The sequence below is a fragment of the Paroedura picta genome, chromosome 2 (assembly GCF_049243985.1).
Source record: "Paroedura picta isolate Pp20150507F chromosome 2, Ppicta_v3.0, whole genome shotgun sequence".
NCBI classification, from domain to species: domain Eukaryota; kingdom Metazoa; phylum Chordata; class Lepidosauria; order Squamata; family Gekkonidae; genus Paroedura; species Paroedura picta.
This window is the reverse complement of record NC_135370.1, coordinates 54505916-54527986: the sequence shown is the minus strand read 5'-3', so window position 1 is coordinate 54527986 and position 22071 is coordinate 54505916. Positions and strand designations below refer to the sequence as shown.

The window sequence follows — 22071 nt, the reverse complement described above, 5'->3', positions numbered from 1 at the left end:
CCTTCTGGAGTTGGGGTGGGTAGGAAATACCTGATTGTCTCCCTCCTTGGCTTGCTCTGAGAAGCCATTGGCCAGAAGGTCCAAATTGAAATGAAAAGAATCTGATAACAGTCAATGAGCAAGTCAAAAAAGACTTACACCATACTCCCGCAACAGCTCATTCTGCCTGTGCCTCTTTCTGGGCCTCTTGCAGTGCCCCACCTCCAGAATACAAGCAGAGGCTGCCCCAGCTCTTCCAATGTTCTTTGAGTTGTAAGAGGCTATGACAACTTACTGGCAACCAGGCATGTTATGAGGCCAGCTCCTCTTCCAGCCAGTAAATTTCTGTAACTGGCAGGAAGTTGGAGGCAGAGAGCATTTCCTGGCTGACAGCTGCCTCCGGACTGGGGCTAAACTACCAGGGTGGGCCATTCCTGGATGAGGTCCATCACTTACTCATAAGTAAACAGTCCCAGCCTAGAGGCATTTCCTCGATACCCTGGATCCCAGAGGCAGGGAGCCATTTATGGGCCTTCTGCAGCCCCCTACCTACAGTAGGCTTGCAGAGGCTCCCCCCTCCCCGTGTCCTCCAAGATGAAAGAGGCCAGGAGGCCATTGCAACTTTAGGGCAGAAGACCATGCTCTGGGTTCTCTTTCACCTATCAAACCTCTGAAACTGTCTGGAAGTTGGAGGTCAAGAGTTGACCCCCTGTTCCAGCCCCCACATTCCCTTCAAGTTGAAAGAGGCCAACATAACTTACTGGCAGCAGGGCAAGTTCTGAAGCTGGCTCTTCTTCCACCCAGCAAACATCTAAAAACAGCAGGAACATGGAAGTGGAGAGCTGATTCCTTATTAAGCCCTTACTTGCTGAGGGCTACCTCAGCCCTTTCCTGGATGAGAGCCAATCAGGTAGTGTGTGAACACTCAGTTTGGGTTTTATATGGTTAACTGAATTGATGATTGATAGAAAACAGGGGCAGATCTAACCTCCTGCAATTATTTCCCTGGGCTGAACAATACCTTACAGGAAGATATATTACTTGTACTTGTGTAGCTTAGAGATTCAGTGTCCTTTCAGCTACTGCATTTGACAGCTACAAAGCATATGTTGTGTAGTTTGCATATTGAAGAATAGTTTGCACTTATTGTCATGAGCCTGTCTTTTTATGTTTGTGTTGGGTTCCCTCCTGGTAAATTATAAATGACCTATTGCTTTCAAGACAGGAAAGTTGCAATGAATTATCAAAGTTTGCCTCAGCCTAAAAAGCACATTCCACACTTTTTTCTAAGTAAATGAAAAACCTACTTAACTAGCAGATGCATTTTTAATGAAGAGAGCTTTTAATCTCTGCAGTGTTTCTCTCTCACCAAAGAAATAAAAGACACGAAACTTCTTTGAATTTTGTAGCCCTCTAGTTTGTCAGGCAAGTTGACTCCTCACCCAGTTTAATAAAGCTTCTGAAATAAATCTTTACAAAATCCTTCCCCTATTAAAACATCCTGGTTCTAATAAAAAAACATTACAAATATCTGTTGCCACACAGGTTTGCAATGCAAAATTTAGAGCCCAACAGATTCCTTACCTTGCATGATCAAAATGTTGTTAAGAATGTTTAAGCAGCGCATTTGGTGATCACATCATGCAAATTATAGTGGCTTAAATTCAAGCATGCCATCATGTCCAGTCTAAATATTCCTTTTACATCTGATAGAAGGAAGACCATAGGCAAGACAGGATGGTGCCAGTCCTCCAATCTGTCCCATCCACCCTCCAGGACCCCAGCTCCTACCCTTGGCGGCCATAATCATTGTGACCTGCCCCACTGAGTAGCCCTGGGCAGGCAGCTTGGGGCACTGGATGGGTACAATGGACAGACAGTCAGCCGAGGCGTCAAACTGGGTGAGGCCAGCCAGAGACTGGCCACTGGATGGAGGAAGCTGCAAGGGTGTCAGAGAAGGGATGGAGCCATCTGGATGTTGGGCAGGGGAGTGGGAGACCAGGAAGCTGTGTGGAACTCATCCCCCAAAGCTGTGCCATGGGAAGGAAGCCCAGCACACAATACAAACAAGCACTGAGAACCAGTTTGGTGTAGTGGTTAGGAGTGTAGACTTCTAATCTGGCGAGTCGGGTTCGATTCTGCGCTCCACCACATGCATCCAGCTGGGTGACCTTGGGCTCGCCATGGCACTGATAAAATTGTTCTGACCGAGCAGTGATATCAGGGCTCTCTCAGCCTCACCCACCCCACAGGGTGTCTGTTGTGGGGAGAGGAATGTGAAGGCGACTGTAAGCCGCTTTGAGCCTCCTTCGGGTAGGGAAAAGCGGCATATAAGAACCAACTCTTCTTCTTCTTCTTCTTCACTGTCAAATATCAAAGTGGATATATTGAACAATATCTATGAAACAAGAATGTACCGGGTTCTTGTCTGCCTGTGGAGCACAATGATATGAAGAAGGAAAAGTTACATGACTTACATAGTTTGGAAAACACAAGAGTTGAATTAGAAGAGATAATACCTTTTTGGTTTTCTTCCAAATGATTCTGCCAGCCTACTTTTCAAATTATTGGATGCACTGTGCACTTTAAAATATTTTGGGACTCAGGGCTTGAGGATACAACTAGAGAGCATGTGTGTGTAATTTATTTATTTATTTATTTATTTATTTATTTATTTATTTATTCATTTATTCATTTATTTATTTATGTTTCCATTTCTATACCAGCACTCTTGACAATAGCCATCTCATGGCAGTCTACAAAGGTAATGTGTATTGATAAGTTTATATTGTTGTGATTGCATGCCAAGTAGAGATGCTTTGCTAATTGACGGTGCTTGTTTGTATTGTGTGCTCAGCATTTTTCAACACAGTTCCACTGTATTTTGCTATATGGGAAGGAAGACCGGCCGTTCAGCTTGCATGGCTCTTCCCCAGCAACCATATCTGCACCAGCTCCCTGAATGAGGTGAGACTGAGCACTGTGGCTGCCACCAGTGGGAGCATGTGTGGGCTGAGTCCCACTGTGCCTCTGGGAAGGGGAGCCAGAGTGGCAGGAACGTTCCAGTCGCTCTGCAAGGATGCCCAGAGAGACACCATGATAGAAGGTCTCCAGTCCTCCCCTGGAGCTAGCAATGCAGAGAGGGTCTTGACCACATTTCCTGCTCCCCTAACAAAAAACAACTGCTCCTCTAACAAAAAACAAATCACTATGGGGCTGGTTTGAAAATAAACTAGACTTAAAACAACAGAACAATGGGTCTCTGGTGACCAGAAGATTTTAATTTAAGCTCTTCTATGGTACCAGGTTTACCAGTGTTTATTACAGAATAAATGTGTACATGAATTGTTTGTAGAATCCGCACTGTGTGGGTTAGACGTCATTATGCCAACATCCCTTTGGCATTTTCTCTACTCGGAAGATATTGTGTCTCAAGAGTGAGAAGGTTTGCTTTGTCACATTTATAAGCCCATTCTGTTTTCCATTATTGGACTGGGAACACATACTCTCCTCTCTTCTGCCTCCTTCTCCTATCAGCTTTCTGTATTTATTCTGAGCTTGCTAAGAGTGGTTCTTTCTGCTAGTATTCTCCCTAGATTCTACTGTGGTGGCTGGAGATTGACGGTAGGATGGAGAAAACAAAATAACTTCAATAACCTCACATTACTCCTCTCTCAGAATGTCTGGCTGACCAAAGGGATACCTTACACTTGACTACACAGTATGCAAGTTACTATATATATATTTTACCATCAAAAATGGTGATAGCCTTACTTGAACCTTCATGATGATAAACAATGAGCAACTCTTAAGCCAACTAGCTGCAATTAGTCCTAGTTTTGTATGGTGCATTTCTTGACAGTGTTTTCCTGTGGGAAAGAACAGGAAGCTTGAGTTGAAAGGAACAGCTGCAGTTGCCACAGCTGGGAGACTTGTAGGGATAGCTGTAGCAATCACTTCACCCCTGTCATATCCCATCATGTATGGTACCCACCAGAAGCTGCCATGGGAAGAGAGATAAATCAAATCCAATCTCATGCTGTCTAAATTCACATGCCAGATTGTCTCTGCAATGTGCCCTGTTTCCCTTACAGAAAATCCTTTCCAGGGTTGTTGTGTTTTTTTTTTGGGGGGGGGGGGGGAGAAGAAAACGGTTAAAAAAAACTGTTTTAAAAGTTGACATTTTAATACAGGCTTTCTCAACCAGGGTTTAGTGAAACCCTGGGGTTGCTTGACAGTCCTGGAAGAGTTCCCAAATGGGTGGGAATTAATTATTTTAAATTTGTTAAATATTTATTCGTGATATGTCCATATATGGTCATGTCAACTCACCCACCTCTCCCAAAATGGCCAATGATGAGCCTGGAAGAGAAAGGGGAGGGACACCGGTATGCTTCCCAGCCATCACACCACATCTCGGGGTTCTCAAAGCCTAAAGAATGTTTCAGGAGGTTTTCAATGGTAAAAAAGTTGAAAAAGACATGCAACAGGATTCAAAGGAAACTTTATCAATGTTTAATTTATTGTTCCTCCCACCCATCCATTGTTTATTTGATATAAAATCAGTTTAAATCCTTGCCACATACAAATGTTAAGCAATTATTCTTTTCCAGCCTCGTCTAAGGACATAACTATCCACTTTTGTATGCTTAAAGACCTCATACAAAATTTTGCTGGGCTGCTAGTTATTTCTGAAGAAAGATCAGAGAGGCAGGGAGGTGCAGAACTGCTCTGATCTTCTTAGGAAATAATATATTGCGAATGAGTGTCACTGTAGTAGGAACAGTACAATAGTATATGCATCCTAGTCTTCACCTTTCCCATTTGGCAGGGATGCACTGCTTGAGAGTGAGGAATACAGAGGTACCTGCCTTACAGAAAGGCTGAGCACAATGTGGACATATGCCAAAGTAACTATTTTTTCAGTATTTAGGGACTTCTAGTGTGGTTAATCTGCCAGCAAGTAAGGAATTTTGGAGGGGTATGTTCTGCTGCTACAGCCAGTTACCAAATCTGTTGCTTAAGTATCATTTGGCTTTATGAAAGCCTAGTTGTAGCAGGGCTCAAGGGGAGAAACTACACTCTTGCCAGTTTCCTTCAACATTTCTCAGCCTATTTCAGTAATGGTTATCTCAAAGAATAAAGGGGGTCAGTGCCTGGGGGGTTATTTGAACCCTCATGTGTGTCTGAAGAAATTCCCTTAAACCTGGGTAAGTTATGCACAGCAGGAAAACTCACAAGATGTCTGCAAAAAAAGACATTTCAGTTTTTGATTCTGCATGTGACGGTGGTTTTGCCATAGAAAAGCCATTATAACTGTTCACGGTGGCATTTGGCTCTCCACCTGTGGGGAGGAGCTAGTACAAAATAAAAAATAATGAGTTTTGAAATTTATTATGAGTGTGCTTTCTCCCATAATGAATGGGAGTTAATTATATATTATGTATCGGGTGATATGACCATCTATGGTCTTGTCGATCTGCCATCCCCTCCCAAAATGGCCAATGATGGGCCTGGAGGGAGTGGAAGGGGAGGGGCCCTGGGTGTCTGTGCACCCAGAATTGTTTCCTAACCATCTTCTGCATGATCATTTCTGGGGGTTCTCAAAGCCTCAAGGCTGGTCTAAACTATATGTCCCTATCTAAGCTATAGTTCCCAAGGCTCCTTTAACGTCTGCCTCTGCATAACTACCATGGTTGGTAAGAGGCTCTACATCTGCCCTCTGTTTGAGAGAACAGAATTACATCCTTAGGAATCAAATATATCTAAGTTTCAATAGCTAAAGAAGCATAGCAGGTGAACTGTTACTATTCCTTGATCCAGCATTGATTTATTCTATAGTTAAGCAGCCTATCCACAGCAATGTAAAAAATAATTATATTCCTGGTGTGCCCCTATAATACACCAAAGGATGTTATAAAGGAATGCTGATGTTCTTCTAATATTTTTCTTTTTATATAGTATTAACTGTATGTAGGGAATTATATATTGATACATGTAATTAATCAATTAATGCCACTGAGCTACTTTGCATATTTTGGTATTTTTACTATTTGGTAGAATGAAGAATCCATTACGAATGGAAAGGAATTGTCTAAAGGGCAATTATCAAGGGAAATATAGTTTATGGTGTCAGTGGCAATAGAAGACAGTACTTTGTCACAGGCCTTATAACATTTACGATTTTTCATATCAGTCCTTGTGAAATTGTTCTATACTGGCCTGAGAGTTGTGAATGATATTTTCTACTTCATGTTGAGGCTGCTGTTATTAAGCTGAAGACAAACTAAGTACTAGCACCTTCAGTGTGGAAGAGAAAATAACATTCACAACATCAATAGAGAACTATTTTATTTTACCTGACATATTGTATAATACCTGCACAATTTTTTGAAGGGGGAATGATGCACCGTACTATAAGGAAATATGTGAAGCGCTATGAAACTACAACCAAATTTTTCTCCTACAAAACCAAAGTTTGAACTATAATGTATTTTTAGATTTGTTTCAGCTACTTCAGCAGCTATTTTGTGATTGTGATGGTTGTCCTGTGACAGAATTCTAAAAGGGCCTGCTAGCTCGAAAAGTTTGGGGACTCCGGCCCTAACATGTCCCATTTTCCTTTTGGTGGTTAGGTAAATGACAAAACCTCAGCCATTTACAATGTGGCAATGTCCTAAAAGTAAATTATAACTAAGGCAAAACAGGATGGGTAAATTTTGTCAATTTTTAATTATCATGCAAATAAGTGGCTCTCATGGGTGATTACTGTAAGAAACAAAAACATTCAAACCAAAGAAAATTGCCCCAGTTTTTGAGATAATGGGCAACAATGCAACAATGTGCTGCTATGACAGGAAAACAATCCACAATCAAATAATATGCAAGAGTGAGCAGGCTTTCAGGACTTGAAGAACTCTTTATGAGGTTGTCAGCTTCTTTTTATTGTTTTTTAAAAATTATTTTAATAACAATAATAATATACTGTTATTAAAATAATTTTTAAGAAACAATAAAAAGAAGCTGCTTCAGGACATGATATGAAATTGCATTGTACTCTGCCTTGTGCTTTCAGTGTCAGCCACCAAGCGAAGGTGGGTATCCACTGACACCCTTGCCTTTTATGAGCAAGAGGCGATAAAATGTACTGAGACTGCTAAGCATGAAGGGGTGGCCTAAATAGCAAATAAATAAATAAGTCATTGTGTGAGGTAGGTTGAGCTAAGAGAGCTTTAACAAAACTGTTCTGTGAGAACAACCCTAAGAGAACTGCGAATAACCCAAGGTCAACCCAGGTGGTTGCATGTGGAGGAGTGGGGAATCAAACCTGGTTCTCCAGATTAGAGGCTACCACTCTTAACCACTACACAACCACTAAGACAACAGCAGATGCAGATGGCACACAAGCATAAAATGTGAATAGAAGCAAAAGTAGAGATTGTGGAGTTTTTCATGTGGACAAATTACAGCAGTAAACCCTTACTAGAATCCACTTTTGAGCATCAGCGATTGATCGTAGAATGCATCAAAGTGAATGGAAATAGTAGTTCAGCAGGGGAATGGGCTGCCTACAGAAGTGGTGAGCTCCCCCTCACTGGCAGTCTCCAGCAGCAGCTGGACAAATACTTATCCTGGATGTTTTAGGCCAGTCTTGGTGAACCTGTGGCACGCATGCCAGAAGCGGCACACAGAACTCTTTCTGACTGTTTACGCACTGGAGGTTTCATGCTGGGCTGTAGGCTGGAGTTTTAGTTGTGGCGGGTTGCCCCACCTCTTCCTGCACCCACACGGGGGAGCATTTGGCCTAGTGCACCTCATCTGTCCCTGATTTGTGCTCCTGCATCAGAGCTGGGGCAGTAAAGTTCCAAGTGCATAAACGGTCTCTGTGGGCATGCAAGCTGTTGCCCCAGCACAGAGTTTGCCGAGTCAGCTTCCATGAGATCTGGCTTCCGGGTGCCCAGAGGATGGGGAGGACTCTTCCCACATGTTTCCTGGCCCGGGAAGCGATTGGCTGGTTCAGTTGCTCAGCTAGGCTGGTGTCTGCAGAAGTGGGAAGCCTGCGCCAAATGGAGCCCAAGGAGAGCAGAGCTGGGCCACACCCAGCCAGAGGCACCACACACTGCTGCCCGCACACACATCCAGCCTTGCCGCTTCCCCTCAACAGAGTGAAGGTGCAAAAGGAAGGGAAAGGTGAGGATAAAAGTGGAGGGAACAAAATCTAAAAATTAACAGCCCAACAACAAAGGGCTCTGTTTTTGTGTTTTTTTCTTTTAATACAAAAGATGTTAATGTGTGAGTTATTTTTTTCTCTAAACTTAAACCTCAGTATTCAGGTTAAATTGCCGTGTTGGCACTTTGCAATAAATACATGGGTTTTGAGTTGCAGTTTGGGTACTAAAAGGTTCGCCAACACAGCTTTAGGCTGATCCCGCATTGAGCAGGGGGCTGGACTAGACAGCCTGCATGGCCCCTTCCAACTTTATGATTCTAAACACAACATTTGCACTAGAAATCAACTAAATACTATTTTCATTCTCATCTACTATGTCTAATTTTCAACCCTTCTCTATTTCTGGATGCATTCTGCTGATCAGGGCCAGGTTGAAGATTTCCCCTAGGTGAAATGCTGCTGCCACATATGCAGCTGAGTTAGCCACAGCAGCCGGGCAACTGGGAAAGTCACCATTGCTAACAGAGGAAGGAGACTGATGGGGCAGGGGAGGCATAAAGAGAACAACAGAGCGACTGGATGAGGGAGGCAGAAAGAGAAAAGGAATGGTGGTATACGTGATGGTGAGAAAGATCAACAGAGAAAGACCCCTTCCAACTCTATGATTCTATGATTCTATGACAGAAAGTTAGAAGGGGAGAAAGAGACAATGAAAAAAGGGAGGGGGATTAACCTTCCCTCCATCATTTCTACCTCTCCTCATCAGCCTCTGAGGTGGCGAAGGTGTGGACAGGTGAGCTGGGGTCATCGTTTCAATTGTGAGAGAGGCGGAACTGCTGCTGCCCTGAGTCCAGAAACTGCTGTGTCTCCCCATGAGGCTTGGAGGTGGTGGGACTGAAGGCAGGGAAGGAGGAGCTGGTGATGCAGCAGGAAGGAAGAATCACCACCCACCAAACCACAAGAAAAGGAGTCGCCCTGCAGCAGCTCCATGAGGGGAAAGCAGCAGTCGTGCCAGCCTAATCCCTTTGTCTGTATCAGGGAGGCAACTAGCTTATTTTCATGCTTTCCCACCATATGATCCAATAAGGCTCAAATAAATATTTTATTCTAGCATAAGCTTCCATGGGTTAGAGCCCACTGAGAAAGCAGTCTCCCTTGACAGCTTTATGGTAGAATAAAATGTTGTTACTCTTTAAAGCAGGATCCAAGTAAGTGATGAGAAGAGAGACAGTGATGGGGTGGGGGAGGGAGAAAGAGAGACAAAAGATGAGTGACAGTAGGCGTTGGGAGAGAAGAGAGAAAGTCAGAGAAGAAATGGGAAATTAGACTGATAGATGAAGTAGGATAGAGACAAAAGCAAAAGTGGGACGAACAGGATGTCTCCTTGCACAAGTTTTTTTTTGCAGGTTTCCACTATGTACTAATAGCAAAATCAGCTCAATTGTTGAATCTGGTGGCTGAAGAAAGACAAATCTTTCTACAAACCACAAAAGGAGCTCATGTTTGGAAAAAATATTAAAACTAAAAAATACAACATCTGAAGACGATAAAAGATGTACCTGTAGCTTTAAGCAGCAGATTCCTTCAGTAGCTTTTGCTAGGCAACCAAAGTATTCCAGGCTGGGTTCCAAGGAAGGGGGAACTGCCCTTCCCAAGCCTATTTTGACCTTTGAGAGAAGACTTCTTGGGGGCAGAATGGACTATGGTTGCGAGCTCCAGGAAAAGTTGGTTCTTATATGCGGCTTTTCTCTAACCGAAGGAGTCTCAAAGCAGCTTATAGTCACCTTCCCTTTCCTCTCCCCACAACAGACACTGTGAGGTGGGTGAGGCTGAGAGAGCCCTGATATTAATGCTCGGTCAAAAAAGCTTTATCAGTGCTGTGGTGAGCCCAAGGTCACCAGCTGGCTGCATGTGGGGGAGTGCAGAATCAAACCCAGCTCGCCAGATTAGAAGTGCACACTCCTAACCACTACACCAAGCTGGCTCTCAATTTACTTATAATATTCCCAATTATGGATTAGAGGCTTGGTAACCATCTCTCCAATTTGTCCTTTCCCAGCTTAATGTTCACAAGTCTTAACATGGTTATATGAACCTGTTCGAAGATAAATACTTGTATGAGATAATGAAGAATGTGTACTGATGGGCCATGATTCAACAACTTATATAGTACATTCACTGTGATCATTGGGTGCACAGAGGTTAACATAGATGTCAGTGGGCATCTGATTAGTTGTGTCGCATTAGACTTGGCTTTCTCAACCATATATGGCCATGTTGACATCCCACCCCCCCCCTCGAATGACCAATGATGAGCCTGGAAGGGGTTGGGGAGGGAAGGGACCCCAGTTCGGCATGTATGCAGCTATGCTTCCTAACTGTATGCTGCATGATTTTGCCACTTCTGGAGTTTTTCAAAATCTGGAGAATGTTTCAGGGGTTTCCCAATGGTAAAAAAAGTTGAGAAAGGATCCATTAAACAAAAATATTAATGGCCTTGTCTAGTTTAGTAATGGAACAGAAGTAACTGAAGTTCTAGTGAATGTTATCATGTGTTCCTTCCTATGAACCCATATGAGAAAGAAATCATTCATGTGTACAGGAAGGAGATAGTAACAGAAGAAAAAGATATTCCAAATCAGAATTATTTATATACACATGTATTTAGTCAAAATTTAGGCTTAAATTGAAGAAAGTAGGGAAAAGCACTAGGCCACTCAGGTATGAACTAATTCATATCCCCAACGAATATACAGTAGAGGTGACAAATAGATTTAAGGAATTAGATCTGATAGAGTGCCTGAAGAACTATGGGCGGAGGTTCGCAACATTGTCCAAGAGGTAGCAACTAAAACCATCCCAAAGAAAAAGAAATGCAAGAAAGCAAAATGGCTGTCTGAGGAAGCTTTACAAATAGCTGAGGAGAGAAGGGAAGTGATAGGCAAGGAAGAATGAGAAAGATCCACCCAATTGAATGCAGAATTCCGGAGAAGAGATAGAAGAGATAGGAATGCCTTCTTAAATGAACAGTACAAAAAAATAGAAGAAAACAATGGAATAGGGAGGAACAGAGATCTCTTCAAAAAAATTGGAGATATGAAGAGAATGTTTCATGCAAAGATGGGTATGATATAGAACCAAAATGGTAGGGACCTCACAGAAGCAGAAGAGATTAAGAAAAGGTGGCAAAATTATACAGAAGAACTATACAAGAGCGAGCTTAACATCCCTCATAACCATGATGGGGTAGGCAGCATTCCAGTTAAACTATTAAACTATTCAAAATCTTAAAAGATGATGCAGTAAAAGTGCTACACTCAATATGCCAGCGGATTTGGAAAACTCAACAGTGGCCACAGGATTGGAAAAGGTCAGTTTACATTCCAATCCCAAATAAGGGCAATGCCAAAGAATGTTCAAACTGCTGCACCATTGCACTCATTTCTCATGCTAGCAAAGTTATGCTCAAAATCCTACAAGCTAGGCTCCAGCAATATGTGGACTGAGAACTTCCAGAAGTACAGGCAGGATTTTGAAGAGGCAGAGGAACTAGAGATCAAATTGCCAACATACACTGGATCATGGAGAAAGCTAGGGAGTTACAGAAGAACATTTACTTCTGCTTCATTGACTATGCTGAAGCCTTTGATTGTGTGGAGCACAACAAATTGTGGCAAGTTCTTAAAGAGATGGGAATACCAGCACATCTTATTTGTCTCTTGAGAAACCTATATGCAGGTCAAGAAGCAACAGTGAGAACCGGGCATGGAATCACTGATTGGTTCAAAATTGAGAAAGGAGTTTGGCAAGGCTGTATACTGTCGCCTTGCCTATTTAACTTGTATGCAGAGAACATCATGAGAAAGGCGGAGTCAGATGAGTCACAAATTGGGATCAAGATTGCAGGGAGAAATATCAACAAGCACAGATATGCAGATGATACCACTCTAAGGGCAGAAAGTGAAGAGGAACTAAAGAGCCTCTTGATGCGGGTGAAGGAGGAGAGTGCAAAAGTTGGTTTGAAACTCAAAATCAAGAAAACTAAGACCATGGCATCCGGCCCTCTCAATTGCAATTTATGGCTGTGAAAGTTGGACCATAAGGAAGGCCGAGCATCAAAGAATTGAGGCTTTTGAACTCTGGTGCTGGAGAAGACTCCTACAGTCCTTTGGACTGCAAGGCGAACAAACCGGTCAGTCCTAGAGGAGATTAGTCCTGACTGGTCCTTAGAAGGCCAGATCCTGAAGATGAAAGTCAAATACTTTGGCCACCTCATGAGAAGGAAGGACTCCCTGGAGAAGAGCCTAATGCTGGGAGCGATTGAGGGCAAAAGAAGAAGGGGACGACAGAGAATGAGGTGGCTGGATGGAGTCACTGAAGCTTAAATGGACTCTGGGGAATGGTAGAAGACAGGAAGGCCTGGAGGATCATTGTCCATGGGGTTGCATTGGGTTGGACATGACTTCACACCTAACAACAACAACAAATTTAGTCAATGTGCCCTGGTGAGTAATTGTGATGGGGTGCACGTGTGTGTACATAAAAAAGGTAAAGGTATCCCCTGTGCAAGCACTGAGTCATGTCTGACCCTTGGGGTGACGCCCTCCATCGTTTTCATGGCAGACTCAACACAGGATGGCCTTGCCAGTGCCTTCCCCAGTCATTACCGTTTTACCCCCCAGCAAGCTGGGTACTCATTTTACCAACCTCAGAAGGATGGAAGGCTGAGTCAACCTTGAGCCGGCTGCTCAAGGTCAAACACCCAACCTCATGGACAGACAGCTTCAGACAGCATTTCTGCCACTTACCACTCTGCGCCACAAGAGGCTCTTGTGTGTACACATATACCACCACCATTATTCACCTGGGCACACACCCACATTCATTCTCATTAGCATAAAGACAAAATATGTATATTAACTCCACTCACATGCACTCAAACATACTCAGAGAGTGCCTTATTAACTGTTTACCAACCTTTCTTTTTTTCTTCAGATGGAATGCTGCCAGAACGTTAAGGGAAAGATCTTCTCTTCCTCCCTCATTCTGAGATAAGGCAAGAAGGAAAGAGAATACACCTCCCTGTTTTTTTAAAGAATGCAAGACAACAACACTTTAGGTGAATGGATCTGAGTAGCAACAGCAGCTGCTATATTTCGATTCAAGAGGGATTTTGAAGTGGAGAGAACCAGCAAAGTAGTCCAGCTACCACTACAGCCTACTGATTGTAGCAGCATTGAGCTATTCATAGCCAGCACTTTCCTGATGAATTCAGCGGGTCTCTGGCATCCTATCTCTTAGTAGTGGCACTGGCACTCATGTAGTTGAAGTGCTGTGTATGGATGGGGAGGACAGATTTGGTGTATTCTTCAAAACTCAATATTTTGATTGTTTCTGCATGCTGTTTTTGTTCCTTTGAAACACCACAAACATGTGTACTTAATTTTCATCCACAATGAACTGTCATTGGAGTCACAGATTCAATATTTATTTATTTACACAACTAAAGAAAGTAGAATTTCTGAGAGTGGCCACTTTGTAAAGGCTTCTTTCTTCTTAACTGTACACATTATTTCTCCTTTATTCAGGCAATTTGTAGTTTCTATCCATTAATTATTCCGTTTAGAGCAGTGGTCCCCAACCCCCGGTCCGGGGACCGGGACCGGTCCGTGGATCATTTGGTACCGGACTGCGGCTCATCCTCATCCTCCTCCCCAGCTGCTGCCTCAGGGGCTGCCCTGCCACTCTGCGGCCGACTCACCTTTGGTGCTCTCCGGTGGCTGCCATGGCTGGGGCTCCCCCTTGGCATGGCACTGCGCAGCTGCTGCTGGCAGTACCTCCTAGTGGGCGGCAGGAAGTCAGGGGTGCCGGGGCTCAGGCAGCAGCAATGTCCCTTGGCAAAAAACTACCCCCTCCCGGGCCTCAGTAAAATTGTCAAGCGTTGACCGGTCCCCGGTGATAAAAAGGTTGGGGACCACTGGTTTAGAGAACTTGGAAATAGAACATGGTTCAGTTATAGATAAAGTTTCTGGATATATAATAAAGTGATTCTGTCCTCACTTTAACTCTGAATCACGCAAACAGGCTTTTCTTGTTCAGTTACATGTTTTCAGGTATCATATTGAGCCATACACTTGATCCCGGTGACCCATTATCCGCATTTTTGTTATCTTCCTTTTGCTTAGAATCACATTTATTATGAATGAACAACCCTAAAGTTACAGTCAAGGGAAGGGCAAACTGTTGCCTAAATTCATTCCTGTTGTTGATTTCCATACTGAAAACATTTGGAATGTTACTGTCCTTATTTTGTTTTGGGTGAGGGATGCACAAAAAATATGATGCACAGCCCAGAAATGAGTTGAAAAAGGGCCCAGAAAGAATGTCTCTGGAACAGTATACAGTGACAGATATTCAAGCACTCACCAATTAGCTCATTATTTTTGCTTATATACTGTGACACACTTTTTACGAAATTATGCATGCAAAAACAATTCTGACTTTAGCACCAACTCCAGAACTGTCATGGTGAATGCATAGACCATCACATCAAACCCCAGCTGCTCTGTGACATGTTGATAAAATGAACAGCTTATACACAGTGACAGGGCAGCCCAACCTGTTCATGCATTACTGCCCTGGCTGCCTTTATTAAATTTCTTCAAAACATTAAATGACTTTGCTCCCACAGTGACTTAGGGGGGGAAAAAATCAACAGATACAAAATGAACTTGGCTATGCCAAAAATGATTCTGTTGCACTTGTTTATAGTTAAGTGAATTTTTCAACTCAAGAATAAATGCTGAAATACATTGACATAAAATAAAATAAAATAAAATAACAACAAACTTCATAACATGTTCCACATCTCTGGGTTGTCTTGTCTCCAAAGTTTCAAAGAGGGGGGAAGATTTTTCATTATTATTTCCACTCAATTTTTTAAAGGATCAAAATTAAAATTATCACTTAACAAAGGAGAAAGTTCATCTAAGTTAATACTTTGCTTAATTTGTACCTTCCACCTGAAAACCTGTATGATTTTAACCAGAATCATAAGAAGAGATATCAAAAATTATTTTTAGAAATTGCAATTAACCTATTGTTTCAATTTGCTTACACCAAATATTTACTAAAATAAAAACTGTATTTGGGAAATAGCGACATGCTTTCACATACTTCCAGAGGGGTAGAACAGGGCCAGATTGTCTATGTAGCACATGCTGAAGACCCCACATTTCTAGAGTCCCTGTGTGGTGCCTTCCCCCCCCCCCCAGCATGCATCAGGGCCATAGCTCTCTCCTTCCCCCCAACCTTTTATGGCACAAGAATGTTAGTATTGCAGCATCAAAATGCCAGGGCAGGAAGAAAGATTGGCAGCATTGCACAGGTGCAGCCTTAAGAAGATGGAGACGAGAGACTTGGCAGGAACTAAGAACATTCCTGCATGCACAAAATTTTGTGTTGTAGCAGAAAGAAGAAGACACCCACTTCATCCTCTGTCCAAACCTGGTGACACCCCTTTCCACTGGGGGGGGTTCCAATCCCACTGCAGCTGAGCTCTGCTAGAGTCCTGCAAATCCTTAGACTGAGTCTGGATGAAACTGTAGCAAGCAGGCAGTCACTGAGAATGCTTTATCATATTTTTGCTAGTGAAACCACCCCTCCCCTCCGCTGGTCACCTCGGATGTCAATGCACACCAAAGCAGCCGCATCCCTACCGTAGACTGTTGCTGGTTAGTGCTAGGTGAGAGAGACCCACAGTGCATAGATTGTGCAAACACTTAGAAATCGTGCTATGGCTTATTTTATGGGTATGTCTTATTTTCAGGAAAACAGGGTATGTAGATCAAAAATAGCATTTTGATTTGCCTACAAAAAGCTATATTAAGCTATGAATGGAGCCCTATCAAACTTACTGAGCCAAAGTTCAGCACTATTTTCTGTAGCAGCCAATGACTATAAAAATGTGTCTATCTAACACACTGCTCTTATTGGTTCCCTGACCTCCATCTTATCCAATTTGGATCAATAATACAATTTCTAACTTCCTCCAGATCTCTGTACATCATAAGGTTGCCAACAACACTGACCAAGATGCTAAAATATTATTGTGCTATAATGCCTAAATTTAAGAACCAACTCTTCTTCTTCTTCTAAAACCATTGTATACCTTTGTTAAGTCATCCCTGGGGAAATGCCACCCTCTGCCATTTTGCCTGAGAATATTTTGGACACTCCCTGGCCTCAGAAGGAGAGGGGAGGGGTTGGGTATACCATGGTCCCCCTCCTCTCAGCCAGTCAACCTGCTTTGCACAACCTGTTGCTCTCCTGTATTCCTCCCTGGTCTGCTGAGCAAAGTTCCCTTTCATAGTATTTTTTTTCCTGTTTCCCATTTCCTGCACCTTCCCATTAGACTACTTCCTCCCTGATCCCCCCCCCCCTCCAATTGTAATAGCAGTTCAGTGCATCCCATTGCATTGTGACAAAACAAGTTCAGGTCCCTTGAATCACGTCAATGCTGACTCATCCAAGGCTGCAGTATGAAATAACTTACCAGTGATAGAAGAGGAGCTGTTTTTTGTAGCCCACTTTTTATTACCAAAGGATCCTCAAAGTGGCTTGTAATTGCCTACCCTTCCTCTTCCCACAACAGTTGCTCTGTGAGGTTAGTGAGGCTGAGAAAGCTCTAAGAGGAACTGTGACTGGCCCAAGGTCACCCAGTTGGCTGTATGTGGAGGAGTGGGAAATCTAACACAGTTCACCAGATTAGAGGCTGCTGCTCTTAACAACTACATCAAGCTGGCTCTGTACTTGTACCTAAAGAACCTTAATTTACTAAATGAAGGCATTAAAGCATTAATTGCAGAAAAAACTGACACTAGTTTTTTTGGTAGGTTGATCTGTGAAACCAGAAGCTCTCATATAAGTGGAAATTGCTCCCAATTGTCCTTAGACAATTAGACAGTTCCTACTAAATTGGGTAATTTATAGCAAGTATGTGTGAAAATAAAAAAAGAAGCTACAAATTTGTAACAGATGTGATAACAGTACGTACATCATAATTAGCAGATTACAATTTGGCCATGAATCATTTACTGAATTTTGGGGTATAATAAACCCAAGATGTCTTCCTCATATTGCCTTTTTGAAGGATGAGATAACAAAATGCTTTGATGCTGTTAAATCACTCAGCCTTTTTAAGTAACTTGATTGGATCCAGACTGATGCTTCAACAGGCACAAGGAATTCCATCCCCCAAGCATTTTCCCGTCTCCTCCCTCTCCTAGCACCTCAAAATGCCCTCCAGAATCTAGTTCTTGGGGTATAATTCTGGATGCATTTCAGATTCTCGAAGGCCAACAGAAAAATGTGCTCTGTGGGCAATCAAAAGTTTTCTTGGAAGGCTGAGGTTGTTTTTCCCTACCATTGTACCAAGATAATCAGTATCTCAGAATTCAGATACTTACTGTGAAGATTAGGGATTGTGCTGATTATCCATTCATCTCTTAACAAGCCAGTTTTGGATGTCTTGATGCACTTCAGTTGATTTGAAGATTGGCTTGATTCAATCCAACAAATTGTTTCTTTACTGTAAACATAAACCAGGCTTTGAATTCCACTTCCTCTCACAGGTCCAAGGGGATATGCTCTACTTCCATTCAAATACAGGACCTCAATAGTATCAGAGTTCGCAATCAACAGGACTGGTGGCGAATCATTAGGCTCTAAAAAAATAAAAGGGGGGAAGGTTAATAAGCAAGAAACATATTCATATCTATCTATAAATTCATTATTTTTCCATGATATGCAAATAAAAACAATTTACTATAAATGAGACCCATCACAATGAACATTCAAGTATAGTGATCCATTGTGTTAGATCAAGTTTCTAGAGCATGAATTAACTGAATCACAAAGACATGGGTGTTAAGTACTAGCTTCATCAAAATACAACTCAATAGCTGCAGTAGAACTTGCTGTGTTAAAGGTCTGAAAAGCAAAGGAACCCAGGTTTGAACTCAGGATGCCATTTTAGAAAAAAAGGGAAGATTCAAAGTTTAATGCCCAGCCACTGTACAGCCAAGCTGAAAGTGTATTGTATTGACAATGCTTCAGTATTTAAGTATATGCAATAGGAGTTCAGTTAGCTAGACCAGTTTGTAACTGAAATGTAACCTAAGGCACTATCGCTGATTCTGTAACCATGTGAAGACAAACAGTAGACATGCTTGCCTGCCCTTGGATAAACCCTGGACCCCCCCCCCCAAAGGATTGTACATGTGGAGAATGATAGGTGGTGTGGGGAGCCAAAACCAGGAGGTTTGGAGACTGAGCCTGCTTCTCACCCTAGGAACAACCAGCCACACTGAGACATCATAGCTCAAAGCTTTCACGTGATAGCCACAGCTTCTTTCCTCCTTGCATTAGTAGTTGGAAAATGTACCTATAAAACTAGGAGATGGACTTGCTAATTAAATTATGAGATCATCTCATCCACACTGGCCAACAACATAGTATTCTCCAACATACAGATTTCTGGATTTCTTTTATATTTATTACAGATTTTTATTTTTCAGAAAGTAAGAGAAAGAAATAGAATTCTTAAAATTAGATCATCATACTACTTATCTTTAAACCGCCCGGGGCGCCGCGGACTAAATAAAAGGCTAAGGGGTTCTAGGGCAGGATGTGTCCGTGATGAGGAAGGGTCCGGATTGGACCCTTCCTCCGGACAGACAATCGGAGGGACCTGCACGCCTGCCGATTGGTCCCTCCGATTCCCAGCGCGGCTCGCAGTTGCTCCTTTTGCCGCTGGCCTGGCGTGTCAGGCCGGCCACAAGGGAGCCCCCGGCAGCCGCACAGAGCGCAGCTGCCGGGGGCTCCCTGCCCGGCGGCCTAACGCGGTGAGAGGCGCAAAGCACCTCTCGCCGCGTCAGGCCGCTGCCCCAGCGAGCCCCCGGCAGTCGAGCAGAGTGCGGCTGCCGGGGCCTCCCCGCAACAAGGCTGCGCGCACGTCCGCCACTGTCCGGAGCGGCCTGCGCGCCTACCCAACGGCCCGCCGGACCACCAGGTAAGCTGCCGCGGCCCTCCTCTCTCCTTTCCCCTTCCCCCTTATCCCCTTTCAAGGCCCATTTTTAGAAATGGGCTTTGAAACTAGTACACATTATAATAGCAATGTATTAGAAGATAACTTCCTTCTTATTCAACTTTAGCTATCTGTTTAAATAGTTCAGATAGGGGCCCCATTGTTCTTGGAAGGCTTCTTCAGTTTTCCCGTTGAGCATCAATGTCAGGTAGTTCTTGTGCCTTCCATTTTCTTGCCATTACTAATCTGACGGCTGTCGTCGCATAAAAGAATAGTCCTCTGGTGCATGTTGGGAGGCACTGCAGTGGTAAACTTAATAATATATACTCTGGTTTCATTGGGAAACACAGAACCAACATTTTCTGCATGATACTGTGCACTTTGGCCCAAAATTTATATACTTTATCACATTTCCACCAGATATGATACAAAGAACCCACTTTATCTAAACATTTCCAACATTTGTTATTACAATCTTTGTTGTTACCATCTTTTGCACAGATTCCTGGATTTCTGATTGGGAACTGTTCTGCTATATAATTTTTTTCTATAGCTTTCCTGAATACCTGTCCTGCCTTGAGTCTGGAATGATCAGGTATACTGAGGATTGTCAAACACTGATCTAATATAGCCAACAGAATCACTGTCAACCCCATCCTATCCTAAAATGGGGGGAATGCGTTTTTCCTGACAGAACTCTCCTTCTAGGGCCAGCCCAATTCTATCTTTTGGAGAGTACCTCATACCTCTTTCTGCTTCCTTTCTAGTGTCAACATCTGAATGCTTGGCAGGAATGCCAGACATTGAAATGAGTCTTTGGTACTTGTATCACTTAACCCTGTATAACCTACTGTCCCGTGGAATAGTCTGCTGTAGCCAGTTTTAAAATTCAAAGCAGCCCCTCTACATACAAGAATAGTGTGAGAAGCTGCAAAACTGCAGTAGTTTCTTCACAACGGGCTTCTGAGGTCAGTTTTGTGAAGGAGTCCATTAAAAGAGTAAGACTCATAAGCATTCAGAGCAGCCCCCACACTCTGGCTCCAACTTTCATGCAATGGAACAGTGGGAAGAAAAATCAGATGAATGGAATATAAGATTTTGACATAATTTCTGGTGAGCATCTGGAAATGATGCCATGGCATCTATAGCACTCTAAGAATCCCCCATTGTAAAACCACAGATATTAAGGGCATTCTTAAAGCATCATGGACACTGTCATTTTCCACAGCCTTTGTCACCCCCATATGCTCTCGGTTGGCAACTCCACTGACCATACAAGATAGCAAAACAAATAATTACTAAGTAAGGGAATCTCCATTTTGACAAAGTACTACAGTGATGAGGAAGAGATTTAAAAGAACTCTGAAGAACATACAAGGTAACTAAAAGAGATGTAACTAATTCATAAAAGTTTTCTCTTTATAATTGTCTCCTAAAACTGGGGACATCAAAACTAGATCAATTTCCTGTACTACTCTAGGGGGTCATATCCTGGCTCTGTAGGAAGTACTATTAGAACTCAGAGAACATATGTTGATTCCCTAACTTTAACCTATCATAAAGGTAGCCAGGAGAAAATGTAAACATCAAATATGTACTATTAAAGGAAATCAAAATATATAAACTATAATACTACAACCTCTTTCTGTGACGTAGATGTAATCTCCAAAACACTTAGTTCCCATTAACGATTGTGAGTCCATAGTGAATGGCAAAGTTAATCAAAAATTGGTCACCAAAACTAATTTGTTTATCTTTGGTTTTCTGTTGACTAAGTATAGCAAGGGCCCCATCTCCAAAAAAGAGATCTTGATAAACATTCTGTGGAGTTGCCAAGACTGGCATTCAAATCTCAACAGACAATACAGGGAGTATCTAGACAAATTGACTGTATTAGCAAACACATCTCAGTCAATTTCTGCCATTATGCTCCAGTTATAGATTAGAAGGCTGAGGATATAAATAGACATTTTCAACTACTAATTTAAATGAACTTATTGGAAGTAAGCTTGCTTGATCCACTGCAGCATCAGCAAACAGAGGGCTAACCCACAGATGAGTACTTTCAACAAACAGGCTAGTTAGGCTCCCACTGGGCCTACCCTTAGGACCTGTTTTCTAGGCACCTACTGAGTAAGAAGAATAATATTTTAATGAGATATTTTTAATAGCCCAGGTCTCTTGAACTCTAATAATAGCAAAGCTATTTAGTAAATAGTGTATAGAAGGATCAGATTGTCTCCCAGACCATCCAGCTATATTCCAGGAGAGTAGGCAAAGATTCTGTCACAGCCCTCAGTTTATATATTTTTTAAAAAAAGAATATTAGTAGATGCCAAGAGTGCAATTCGATGGAACAGATACTGGGGGTAATTTGATAAATTTCATGGAGTTATTTTGAATTGTGAAATCCACTAGGGGAGGACCGGTTGAGTTCACGGAACCTAGTGAATGTGGCTTTTCTAAATCTATCAGTTGAGCTTCCCTTTGGAAGGTCTTATTGCTTGGAATAGTTAGCTGATTATTTAGAATGTCAATCTGGGCTATGCTCATACTCAGCTCAAGAGGCCCCAAACTGACCCAAGGATCTTTTTATCAAAGTAGTCATTTACTAGAAAGCCTCAAGAATTTACTCTGGGAATTGAAATAAGCAATATTATTGATTTATGGTTTACTGTTATCCTTGATTGATTATTAAGATACTTAGAAAAAAGTTATTAGTCTGCTTACTAATGGGTTAACGGTTTTCAAGCCGTTCAACACTCTCTGAATTTAAAAATATTATGTAGTTAAAAATCCTCCTTTTCACTCAGATTATGGAGGAGATTTTCTTTGA

General features: G+C 42.4%; 1 protein-coding gene across 6 annotated transcripts in view; it reads right to left on the bottom strand.

Annotated features, from left to right (window-relative positions):
• The window catches only part of LRP1B (LDL receptor related protein 1B), a 1129178-nt gene that overhangs the window by 468324 nt on the left and 638783 nt on the right, over positions 1–22071 (bottom strand). For all 6 annotated transcript variants that reach the window (XR_013228123.1, XM_077320173.1, XM_077320175.1 and 3 more), the window contains exon 6: positions 17617–17874. Coding sequence is in view for 5 of the 6 variants with exons in the window: in XM_077320173.1 (XP_077176288.1) it covers positions 17617–17874 (258 nt within the window). In the remaining variant the exon portion in view is untranslated. The remainder of the gene's footprint in view (positions 1–17616; positions 17875–22071) is intronic.